Source organism: Gymnoscopelus braueri (genome assembly GCF_963280865.1).
Source record: "Gymnoscopelus braueri genome assembly, chromosome: 10".
Taxonomy (NCBI): Eukaryota; Metazoa; Chordata; class Actinopteri; order Myctophiformes; family Myctophidae; genus Gymnoscopelus; species Gymnoscopelus braueri.
The window spans coordinates 23984577-23998030 of record NC_137611.1 but is presented as its reverse complement, the minus strand read 5'-3'; the positions used below and the strand labels follow the sequence as shown (position 1 = coordinate 23998030).

Here is a 13454-nt window from a genome sequence, read left to right as displayed (position 1 = left end):
TGAATGTGGCTGCCCGCTGACACAGTGCGCAGCTGCAAGCTCGTATATGATGGATAATCAAAACATTGCAGCCTATTACACGAACATGAGGGTGGGGAGAGTCTCATGTTGATGTAATAGGCTGCAGTATATATATTTTTTCCAAGTCAATATGTTAGTACAGTAACTTTAAAATATATATGTCTTTCATGTTTATTTTTCCTGTTATCCGTTATGACAGCCTGCTGTCTCGTGCATTCTGCACATGCATATACAGACAGTATAGGTTTACAGTATAGTAGGCTAGTATAGATCTATTAGATGTTGTGAGAAAAAAAAACATGCTATCCTCCTTTCTTTCTTACCCACAATATAAGAAACGGCACACAGTAGGGCACTCATTGTGATTGTTTCTTTATTTAAAGGCAGATCCATTGGTTGGTCTTAGTAGAAAACAGCCTCTCTATCCTCTGCTGCTGCATACCTATATGGTCTATGTTGCTGCATACTCTGGTGCGCACATTCCCCTTATAAAGACACCCCCACTGGCCAATCACCACCATTGTAGCAGCCTATGCAGTTCGAATAAACTTTATAGCCTATGTGTAATGGTTACATTTTGCCAAACACACTATTACCAGGGGTTCTCAAACTTTTTCATGCGAAGGACCCCCAGTTTAATATCTACGGACCCCCATCTAATTATATTTTTTGCCAGGGACTCAGGGAGGGACCCCCCTACAAGATGTGTGTCCTCACAATTTTTCTAAAACATAAAAAATGTGTCAGTTTCTTTCTCTCCAAATTTTGTGAAAATAGCCAATGTACTGTATGTATAGAGTTAAAGTAGGCTAGTTAAACTGGTTTTGATGCTATATTAAAGCTGCACTGAAACTTTCCTCTTTTATCCCGGATTTGAACCCGGGCGGCTTCCTGCGCAAATGCTGACATTTTTACCATTGAGCTAATAGAGCGTGCCTGCTTGGCAGGGGAGAAATTGAATCTTGACCATCAGGTCAAAATTTGTGTCAGATCCTGTGTCTATAGGTGAGAAATGACCTTTGACCTAAATAGAAGAGCAGGGAGACGAAATACAACCACCCCAATTGTATAAGTTATAGCGAACTAGTCCATACCCGGTCGACGCATCCTTGGGGGGATATGCGCACATGATCTGGCAAGCCGGGAGGCAGTTCGTCCCATAGCTGGGCAGCCCCGTAACCATGGCGACATTCTTTTACACAAAAACGAAAAACTGAGATTTGGTGAAATCGAAAAACGGCCTTCGCAGTTCCATGCACATGGTAATGGTCAATGGCTGTGTTCGTGTGTTTCAGATCAATTGGTCCAGCCACTGAGGAGAACCGGGCGTTTTTGTGTGCACAGCACAGACAGAGGTTTGTAGAATTATAGGAGGATTAACATACTCTACCATATGATTGGACAAAATTAAATTTTATTCATTTAAAAAAAGTTACATAGTACCGCTTAAACACATTTTTATGGGTAACCACTGAACCTACATAAACTTTTCCTTTCTTTCTTTCTTTCTTTCTTTCATTTCATAAGTAGCCTTTGTCACTCACATAGTTTATGTCCCATAGCTAACAATCTGCAGCAGGTTGTCTGGGAGTGAAACAAGGACACAGCACAAAAACATGAAAGCGGTGGGGTGGGGTGAGGGGGGGGGGGGTGGGGGCGGGGGGTGTTCTAACCGGAACCTGCACCCATTGGGCCTTAATGTCAGAGGTCGACATTCTACCCACAATGCATGCATGAAGATCAGTGGTGCTGTGTTTCTACAGGGGTTGCTGGTCTGGCCTTGGATTCGTTAGATCAAGGTAGTGATTGGTTGGATCAGTGCTGCCTTGGAGCCTGTTTAGAGACATGGATCCTGTGGTGACTGAGGCCTTTTCTGCTTTGAGGTGGTGCCAAATGTTTTGGTCACTACAAAGTCATGATCCTATGTATGTACGGTATAACCCTCCTATGAGATGTTAGTCACCACTGACAGTACTGTATGTCTGTGTCTTTTGTATGTGTATGTGTATGTGTATGTGTATGTGTATGTGTATGTGTATGTGTACGTGTACGTGTACGTGTGTATGTGTATGTGTATGTGTGTGTGTGTGTGTGTGTGTGTGTGTGTGTGTGTGTGTGTGTGTGTGTGTGTGTGTGTGTGTGTGTGTGTGTGTGCGTGTACGTGCGTATGTGCGTGCATGGGACAGTTTGTGTGTATGTGTATCTTTGTGTGTCACCTCACCGTGCAGGTTTTTTTTGTATATAAAGCAAGCATGCATTTGAAACGGTGGCTACACAGTGTGCACTGTTGTAATGGTGGAATCATATGCCACATCACAAAGAATAAAGTCTAGCCTTGTATGCAACCTGCTCTAGACTTTCTATTTCATATCCCTCAGGTGACACGCAATATGTCCTTACGAACACACCTACCCTAATAACCCCAAGTGATTTCTGTCCATTGTTTTCCCATTGGTTTCTTGGTGCAGGAGCTGGACTACCATGGCCAATATAAGGACAGCAGTACACAGCAGTACAGTCACCAGATGGAAGGGATGGAATGAATGAATAGTAAACAGCATCAACATCGACAGGTAAGATGGACCTGTCACCTTTGTATGCCATTGCTCAACAAATGCAGCCTTGCATTTGAGATAAGACTTTCTAAAAATCATTCACCGCGGTGATTATAGCCCTGCAATCCGGAACTTGAAATCAAAAACTGGAAGAATTAACCACTATACAGCAGCACTAAATAGCTGTATTTTGAGATTCTTTAAGCTAAGTTTTTGTGTGCTCCCCTGCTCTCCTGTCTTGCAGATCATCGTAGAACAAAGCCATCAGCATGCCGTGTCTTCGCCTAGTCCTCCTGACGACCTCTCTTCTCGTGGTCTTGGCGGCCACACTGACCTCTGGCGCCAGAACCACCCGCTGGCCCAAGCCTCAGACCACCAAGAAGCCTCCTCGACCGGGGGGTGGAGGAGGACCACCGGGCCGCTACAGGCAGACCACCACCACCACCCCGACTCCAGGCAACATGCACACAGATGAGACCACTGAGACCATGATGGAGGCCTACACCCTTTCCTCTACAGACAGCACCACCTACGCCAATGACGCCTACACCGCTGACTTACTGACGGACCCCATGCCACCCCCAGGGCCTGTCCTCGGGAACTTCACCTTGGACTACAGCGAGTGTTTCTTTAACTTCTGCGAGTGCTGCCCACCGATTAAAGGTTTTTGAGTCTTATGAGAGTGGTTTAGAGTTTAGACTTGTTTGAATTAACATATCATTTATAAGTTGTACTCCAGTGTGTTCAAGCCCATGTTGGGTTCCCTTCTTCTTCTGTTATGTTCAGAAGGCTTTTTTCATTACTTCCATTATCTTCTTCAGGGCCACCAGGCGAGAAGGGTGATCCTGGACCAAGGGGGCTCCCTGGTGGGTTTGGGATTCCTGGATCTACTGGACTGGAGGGAGGGAAAGGTGGGTGATAATAAATAACACATTCTGTTTACTTCATTCTCTCAGACTCAGAAAGACTTTAGCCAAAGAGGCTGACTGGTATTTGCTTTGGCTCTGTCACATGACATGACATACGCAGCCAGTCACAGCAAACAGAATATCTCTACGGGTTACGCACAGAAGAATGAGTGGACAGACTACCAAAAACTATAGTTATATTATGTTCTGTTTTAGGTCAAGTGGTTAAAACAAAATGGCATTACATTTTAAATTTAGGATATTTTGATTACGTTCATCTTGCACTGAATATTTATACAATAAATTAGTACCTCAGTACTTGAGTATGAGTAATCATGACACTAGATACTTTCTTGTTCTTCCTCAATGATTACTTTTACTTGTACTTGATCCATTGTTATTTGAATGTAACAAAGTACGATACTTTTGCTGGTGTACAGTTTTTGGCTCCTCTACCCATTTCTGGATGCAGCAGGGTAATAGTGTTATGTTGTTGATTATATCTATATAATACTATATAATGTATGCCAAAACCTATCCATATGTATATATTCGATAAATTTGAGCAAATGTTTTACTTATTTATAATATATTGTTTAATTTATCATAAAGTAATATGGTTTAAATATGCATAAAGAAATCCCTGGAATTATCAATGTGTCACTACATTTTCTTTCTTTTTCTAAAGATATTTTTCGGGGCTTTTTGGCCTTTATTCACAGTCCTACAGTAGAGACAGACAGGAAATAGGGAGAGACAGATGGGGAGAGACACGCAGCAAAGATCATAGGGAACGGTACTCGAACCCGCGATGCACTGTCAGGCTACTTTGGTAGGTGCCCGGAACGCCACGCCAGCAGTCCCGGCCGTCACTACATTTTTTGTTCCTCAGGTGTAAAAGGTGTACAAGGACTTGCAGGGATCGCTGGGGCTCCTGGAGTTGCAGGGAAAGGTGAACAAGGTATGCAGGCAGGGGCCATGCCGGTAGACCAGATGTCAAGAACATAATCGAAATACCCCCAGCTTGATTCCAGCTGCATTGCGTGTCTTTCTCCTTCTATCTCTCAACCATCTAAATAAAGAAAACTGCCTCATAAAAAACTATGAAGTCTTCCACAAAGCTAGATCTGTACTTGCGTGAGTAATATAGGCGTTAGAAGGTCTGTGTAAATTAAACTGATGTAGATATGTTAATAATACTTATTTTGCAGGCTAATGTGTATTATCAGTTCAAATGTTAGTTGATTAGTTGACCAAATAGTTTCAGGAAAGTATTTCTTGCTGTAAGACAAATACTTCTCCACTCAGGTGACCCAGGCCTTAAAGGAGAGCCTGGTTTGAAAGGCGACCCAGGAGCTCCGGGACACAATGGGACGGCGGGGACCCCTGGACAGAAGGGGGAGTGTTTGTTAGCGAGAGGTGATCCAGGCCCCCCGGGATTGAATGGAACTAACGGTACACAGGGTGAGAGAGGAGGAAAGGGGGAGCCCGGAGCTAGGGGGCCCCCAGGAGGAAGAGGCTTGCCGGGTTCGAAGGGGGAGAGAGGTGGCAAAGGTGGACGCGGGGCACGGGGTCCAAAAGGCCTCCCTGGTGAGAATCCAGAGCCAGTCCGGTCTGCCTTCAGCGTGGGCCTGTTCCCCAGCAAGTCTTTCCCACCACCCGGTCTGCCAGTGAAGTTTGACAAGATCTTTTACAACGGGGAGGGCCACTGGGACCCAAGTATCAGCAAGTTTAATGTTACATACTCTGGGGTTTATGTGTTCACCTACCACATCACTGTACGCAACCGCCCCCTGCGTGCCGCCCTGGTGGTTAACGGAGTGCGGAAGCTGCGGACGCGTGATTCGCTGTACGGCCAGGACATTGATCAAGCATCCAACCTGGGGATACTGCAGCTCACTGCTGGCGATCAGGTGTGGCTGGAGACACTGAGGGACTGGAACGGAGTCTACTCCAGTAGCGAGGATGACAGCACGTTCTCTGGCTTCCTGCTGTTCACTGACCCCGCGGTTTTTCCATTGGAATGAGTCCAGATTTGTTTTTACTCCACTAGACAGCACAGTCTTCCGCCTGTTTGCACTACTCTGTCAAATCAATGTGACTCAAGTAAATATCACTGCTGCCTCCACGCCTGCTTGCTGCTTTTATGCTAATCAGAGTAATTACTTTGCACGCTCTGCTATTTGATAACGAATGAGGTTTGGCTGTATGGCTCTGCAACATTTTAATGCTTTCTGACAAAGTAATAAAGACTCCTATCCTTCAAATGCACCACATTTGTTGTTTTGAGTTGTTATTTCCGGTGGTAGAACAACTAAGGACATTTAAGTACTTTTACTTTACTTGAGTAGCGTATGTCAATTTTTCAATACTTCTACTCCACTATCTCAGAGGCAAATATTGTACTTTTTCCCTTTCTGTGACCCACGCGGAACTGCCTCTCACATGAGCAGGCCGCATTACTGCCAGCATGGTTTATTTCTCATAAGCACACTGCAGAAACAACTACAGCTGGTATGTTGTACATAATGCCCACAAGAGGGCGTTAACAGCTAATGTTTGGTATAGAGGTGCTGAATGTGGAGTTACCATTGGTGCTATTAAAATCACATTTCAATTGCCAAATTGGATATCAATTATTCTGCTTTGCTGCGCGCCCAGGGTAGGTGTCCCTTATTTCAATCTCTGGGAGTTGGCAACCCTAACCTTGCCATACCTTAGCTTTTGCTGAACTGATGCCACTGGACATACACACAAAATAAACAGGTACAGTGAAAAGAATATGATGTCAAAATGTACATTTTCTTATAACAATAACAATGCGTAGTGTGTGTTACAAAATCGAAAAATCCAAAATAGGACCGTCATTTTTAGCTTGCGGCCCCTTGGACTTTTGGTATTTTGCTGAGTGGCCCCTGAGCCATCTTAAGTTGAGTAGCCCTGCTGTAGTGGGTCTCATAGTCTGCCTACTGAGCAATCTACCCTCAAAGTAACAAGCAGACTTAGTTACTGTACACTAGTTTGGCAAAAAAGATACAAAATCTAGGCACTCTTGTGGAAAAATGGAAAAGCCTTTATTAAATTGGCAAGGCAAGAATAAAGAATAATGTACCTCCAAGTTGCGGCACACAGCCTTCATCAGCGTGACAGTCGCTTTGTACAATTCTACCAAAGAGCAGCTTGTTGTTGTGTTGGGATTTGTATACTTTGCCACAAAGACATGCTCCTTTTTCTCTGTTTTTCCAGACTTACTGTATGTTGACGCAGGGTTAATCAGCCAGTGACTGTCCCCACCCTACAGTGGCTACACAGTATTAATCCTGGTGTGAGGATGGTACCTCGTGATATCAACTGCTGTGCCTTGTCATATCAACTGTGGCCTGTACCTTGTGAATCAATGTAGAGCGAATAGCCGAATACAGGAGGAAGCCTATAGTAGAGGCCTGAGGGACTCCAATAAACTAAGGGTTACAGGGTTTAAGTTTAAACTTATCTGGAGCATCATATGACACCTTTAATAATGATGATTTATGACTTTACTTATCATACCTTCTGGGCTATGGAATGACATTATTATTGACTCTAATAATGATACTAATTAGACCAGTTTCATCCCACAGGGGAAATTCCGTTTTTGAGAGTGCATATCAAGTGAGTGCAGCGGGGGTTAGGTCACGTGTCATACTCAGGCTGCTTCCCTCAGATCTCTAACCATTCAGCTATGGCTGCGCCACCTATGACTCTACTTATTGTCCCTGCAGATCAGCATAACTCAGCAACATCTCTCATAGTCATCATGCCTCATTCCAAGAACCAAAACCTGCAGGGAGGCTGCTTTTAGTTCATGGAACAGGATCCCAGTAGATTAGTAATGATACACAGGGTGATGTAAAATAGCATCAATGAAACTCTGCACATACAGCAGGTCCAGTCCTAGGCCGGACTTCCTCTGTAACTCACCAACCAAAACATACAGTGGAACAAGAGCCTCAGTCCGTGTGTCTGCCCGTCCTTCCGTCCTTCCGTCCGTCCTTCCGTCCGTCCGTCCGTCCGTCCGTCCGTCCGTCCGTCCGTCCGTCCTTCTGTCTGCGACCAGCTAATCTCTGCCACTGTTGGCCCGGTTGCTGTGAAACTGCGCACACACACTCCCTGGATGCCACAGCAGAACCTCTGCACCACATTTTTCAGGTCAGCCTGTCATAGCGGATAGCGCCACCATGAGGCCGACTTTTGCAAAACACATTTTTGGATATTACTCCTACAGATTTTGTCCAAACAACACGCGAATCGGCACACAGTATCTCGTCATGTGATCAAGATGGATGTGTCATATTCCATCCTACTTGGCTAACATTGGCTTCCAAAGTTTGCAGGATAGGTCCGTTTTGAACAAAATTCCTCAAATCATGAACGCCGTGTGCGATTTCCGTGAAATTTTGCACGCATATTCCCACGAGGCCGAGGAAAAAATGCCCCCCTTTTCACATTGGCCTGTTATAGCGCCACCAGCAGGTCTAATTTAGCAAACCCAATTTTTCGAACAAAATGCCTCAAATCATGAATGCAGTGTCCGATTGCTGTGAAAGGCCTAAGAAGAAATGGCACCCTTTTCACATTGGCCTATTATAGCGCCACCAGGAGGCCATAATAACCTACCTGACCTGGCGGAGACTTGTGCTTGTGCACTTTTTTAGTTTATTTTAAACCTGACATAATATGTTCAGACATAACTATAACTACTATATATTGTATAGACAATATGCAGACACAATTAACATCAACATACCAGCGGTAACAATTGCTATGCATCCCATGTCTATAATGCATTATATACATATTTGGAATGCCTTATAATCTGCTTATAAAAGTGTGAAATTATAGTTATAAGTGTTAATAAATCCTCATCACAATAATCATTACACATTACAAAGCATAATAATGACTAGTGAGTTCAAATATTTTAATACTTCATAATGGCTGGACACTCACATGCAATGTTTTGGCAAGGATCATACTTTATTATAAATACATTATAATAATTGTATATGTATTGTAATCACTATTACAATGCATTATGTGACTGTCACTGTAAGTGGTAATTGTAAATTGATCAAAAGTTATTGCATTCCTGAACGTGCAAGCATAAATGTTTTGTATGAATTCAAACTTTTATGAATTTTGTTTTACTTTACTCGAAGCACCCAATCTTCAGACTTGTCCTAGACTTGACGACCATGCAGTCTGATATAATACTGTTTAGACAGGTGATAGGTTCTTGGCTTACCTATGATCCTAGATTACTGAGGCACTACACTGTATCTATGCATTTGATGTATGTGTTTACCTTGCTTAGTGTAAATCACTGTGGATTAAGTGCATAAATTGTAAATTGATTGAAAAAAATGAAAAGAAGGGGAAAAAAATGCCAAATGGATGAGACACAAAAAAGCCAAAGGCTTGTTTCCATTCAACACTCAAACAGCTGGATAAACAACAGTGCAGTAAACAACAATGCAAAACATAAAATATCAATATTTACAGTTTAAGTTTTATGAGTGCATATAATTATACTGTTATAAGCAATATACAATATTATAGTGCATTATGAGTAGGCCTTTGTTTATAATGTATCATATACATGGGATACATAGCAAGTGTTACTCTAGAAGTCTCATTGTCTTTTTCAGGATCAAAGAGTTGGAACTGGAGGAGAAAAGGTTTGAGTGTTTGTCGAGTGTCTTCGATACAGTATACCGTATACGCTGATTGTGTTGTGCTCAGATTCCTGTGTAGCATGGGCAGGAGTTTTAGAAGGGTTTTTAAAGGTACCAATCCAAATTCTGAAGAAGCCTACAGACGCCATGTTACCAGAGGTCTTCACCAAAATCAGGGAAGAGTTACGGCTACGTAAATATGTATTAGTGGATATCAAGCTTCCATCAGGGACAATTAGACAGCATGTGTTTTGTATTGAGCCACGTGGGAACATTATTTGTGAAGCACGCATTCTGTATAGTTATAGATATCCACAATTTTCAGGCTATAGAATATATGCCTACAGACAAGATGGTAGAGCTTATGAAACAACGTATCTTTGGATTGGGAGACTGATAGAGAAAACCTAGAAATTGTGTTTCTTCAACTTGTTATTTTTTCAGGATTCAAATTCAAAAATATCAAAAGTAGCAGATCTAAAAGCTCAAAACACGTCGCTTCGCGCCCCGTTTAGAGCTTGCAGATCTGCTACTTTTGATACTTTTGTGTGACGCTGTAGGTGTAGTGTGATCAAGGCATTGATTTACGGAGAAAAAAAGAGATAGGAGGTTTCTGCCCGACAACAGTGAAATGTGAAATTTTTGTAAAGTGTTGGATTTTACAGGTGGAAACACCGGAGGTCCAAATGGACCCTTACAGGCCTGTGTGTGTAAACGGAACCAAATGGACCTTTGGGTCCTTCTGGTTCCATTGCACACTCTCAAAGTGAAATTAGCACTGAGGATTTTACAGTGTAGATTGGGCACCCATGTATAGAAAAATGTTATACAGCTGAATCATGTCAGAAAATCTGAACTATTCATGTCTCAAGTGGCCCATGATGATGCAACAGACCTGAAGGGCAGGTTCCAGGAGGAAGTGAGATGTAAAACATGGAAGAGTGGAGGATCAGGGATGTTTTTAGAGGTGTGAGGGGAAAACCAGAGAGAAGCCTGAGGCATCTTCAACTCACCAGTCGTGTCCCAAATGACCCTCAGCACAGCAGAGTGATGTCATCTGTAGGCAGCTGCCCACACACACACACACACACACACACACACACACACACACACACACACACACACACACACACACACACACACACAGTGTTGTTTTTTAATTAATGCAGACCTCAGAGGATAAGATTCAAATGTTACAATAACACTAATTAAATCTCACATAAATTATCCGCTCTGATTAAATGTGTTTATTTGATGAGATTGTCTAAAGTATAGGTTCAATACATTTATATAGATTTATAATTCCCCTACAAGAGTAGAATAATGTAACTTTATATCAAAATGTAACAAAATAATGTATTGTTAATTCAGAGTGAGTGTTAAAGTAAACACACGCACGCACACACACACGCACGCACGCACGCACGGACGCACGCACGCACGCACGCACGCACGCACGCACACACACACACACACACACACACACACACACACACACACACACACACACACACACACAGTACTATAGTGTCTCATAGTGGCCCTCACATTGAAGTCTGAAAACGAATGGTCTACAAACGCTATTTTTGATTGTAATTAAACATGATCAGGCATAATTAATATCATTATAAATGGCAAGTGGATGAACACATAAAATTCTGCCCGAATCCGGCCGTACCCGACCTAATTAGCAAAGATTTGGGGTCTGGCCCGGCCCGAAAACGTCCGGTAGTGTTGGGTAGGGTCGGGTTCGGGCAGAATTTGAGAATTCTAATTAACATACACTTGCAAATGCTTTCATATCAAAATAATGTTTGTGTTCTGTAATGTGTCAACAACCTCGACCACAGTCACCCACTGTAGGTCACGACAACATAGAAATAACAATCGTGTAGCCTTGATGTTTGTGTGAAACCAAGGCCATGCTATTTGCTCCAAATAGTACTGTCATTAGCCCCCCAAACCACTGTGGATGGAGTAACCATCGAATGGGTGGCGCTTTACAAGTATCTTGGGATTTGGTTGGACAACAAGCTAAATTTCAATCACCACATTGAGGCATTGGCTAATAATAATAATAATAATAATAATAATAATAAACTTTATTTGTATAGCACCTTTCATGACATGAAATGCAGCTCAAAGTGCTTTACAGAGCAAGAATACAATTACAGTTAGAACCAATTTAACAATAAAGCAAACAAAGATAAAATAAAATAAAATAAAAGCAAGCAAAAGCAAAGGCATAAAACAACATTAAAATAGGGAATACAGTGAGGAATTAAAAATCAACCAAAGAATCAGCTAAAAGCAAGAGTGAAGTAATAGGTCTTGAGCTGTGCTTTAAAGCTATCGACAGAGGCTGCCTGTCTTAGGTGTAATGGGAGTTTATTCCACACTGTCGGTCCGTAAAAGCAGAATGCTGCTTCACCGTATTTTTTATATGTCATTGTAGGCACCTCGAGCAGGTCAGCACTTGAAGACCTGAGGGCCCGGTTTGGAACATATCTCTCTAGGCAGTCAGAGAGGTAGGTAGGTGCCAGACCATTTAGAGCTTTATAAACTATTAAAAGAATTTTAAAATCAATCCTAAAAACAACCGGGAGCCAGTGTAGTGAAGCAAGAACTGGAGTGATATGTTCTCTCATCCTGGTTTTAGTTAAAATTCTGGCTGCCGCATTTTGAACAAGTTGTAATCTGTCAGTTGTTTTCTTTGGCAGGCCAGAGTAGAGTGCGTTGCAGTAATCAAGCCGAGAGAAAACAAAAGCGTGGATCAGCGTCTTTGCATCGTCTAACGACAGATAGTCTCTAATTCGCGCAATATTTCTAAGATGAAAGAAAGCAATCTTGGTGACATGATTAATGTGTGTATTGAAATTCAATTCAGAATCGATAATCACCCCCAGGTTCTTTACTGTGGTGTTACTTTCTACAGCCAGGTTACCAAGTCTACTTGTTATTGATTCTCTCTGCTCACTGGAGCCAATTATGAGAACTTCTGTTTTATCCTCATTTAGCTTAAGAAAGTTCTCACTCATCCAGCATTTTATACTGGACAGACAGGTCAACAATGGGTCTAGAGCGCAGGGGTCGTCTGGAGCTACTGAAAGATACAGCTGGGTATCATCAGCATAGAAATGGAATAAGAGGTTAAAGTTCACATTGAGCTTCTTCTATAGAATGAAGTCCTGTTTTTCTTCTGCCTCACGGAAAAGGCTGGTCACTGGCCTTTTTATGTCGCAACTCGATTACGGCGATGCTGTGTACCGATTCGCCTGTTCCTCAACATTGGGCAGACTTGATCCCCTTTTTCATGCTGCATTGAGGTTCATTACCAGCTCCACCTACAGGACACACCATTGTATTCTGTATTCCTTAGTAGGTGGTCCTCCTTAGCATCTCGCAGGTTGCTACATTGGTACACTTTTATCTATAAAGCCATTCTTGGTAATTCCCCTTCTTACATTTGTTCAAAATTTGAATTAGTCCAAAATTCGCTAAACCTCAGATCAAACGCTTGGATGCGCTACGTCGTAACCAATACCAAATCTGAGGCAGGGAAAAAAAAAACTTGCGGAGAAAAACAAGGAACAAGTCACTGACGCCGACGCTGACGCAGACGCCGAAGAGGGTGAGGAGGAAGAGGATGAAGATGAGGAGGAGGAAGATGAAGAGGAGGAACCTGCAGAAACTGGAGAAGAAGATGATGCTAAGCTTAGTTTTATATTGGCTTGGTAGTTTCACGATGTATTGTTCTTATTAGTCTTTTATTAGTCTGTATTTGGTGCTATTTAGATTCTTTTTGAGCCTCCCTGGTAGTAGGCTTTTGGTATTACGGATGTCATATGTTTGTCTTTGTCATGTCCTGTATTTGTTGTTACTGGCAGAGCTTTGTAACATTTATTTGCCTCTTCTCTTGGCCAGTGCACACACATAAAAGAGACTATGGTCTCAATGTGATTTTACTGGTTAAATAAAGGTTAAATAAAAATAATAAAAATAAAAATGTTCTGACTGTTTCCCCATGATTCTTTTACACTTGTTTCACATGTTTCACATGTCCCTCATACCGAGGTGAGTTGTCCCTCATACCGAGGTGAGTTGCAGACCGCAGGTCTTTGAAAATGTAGGAATTTTTGAATGAAATAATAAATAAAAACATAAAATAAAATTGGCAACGTTAAAGTGATAAACACATTAATGCATTACTAACTACAATCCAATATAAGATTGTAAAATGGGCCATTCTGCATAGA

General features: G+C 42.3%; 1 protein-coding gene across 1 annotated transcript; it reads left to right on the top strand.

The window, feature by feature from the left end:
• Positions 1-2487: 2487 nt before the first annotated feature.
• On the top strand, positions 2488-5511 carry LOC308093461 (otolin-1-like; the record flags this gene model as incomplete). The annotated part of the gene is made up of 4 exons (XM_080439798.1): positions 2488-2594; positions 2821-3239; positions 3398-3487; positions 4793-5511. The coding sequence occupies exons 2-4, from the start codon at positions 2846-2848 to the stop codon at positions 5509-5511; spliced, it is 1203 nt and encodes a 400-aa protein (XP_080295924.1). The 5' UTR covers positions 2488-2594; positions 2821-2845.
• Between the last annotated feature and the right edge of the window lie 7943 nt (positions 5512-13454).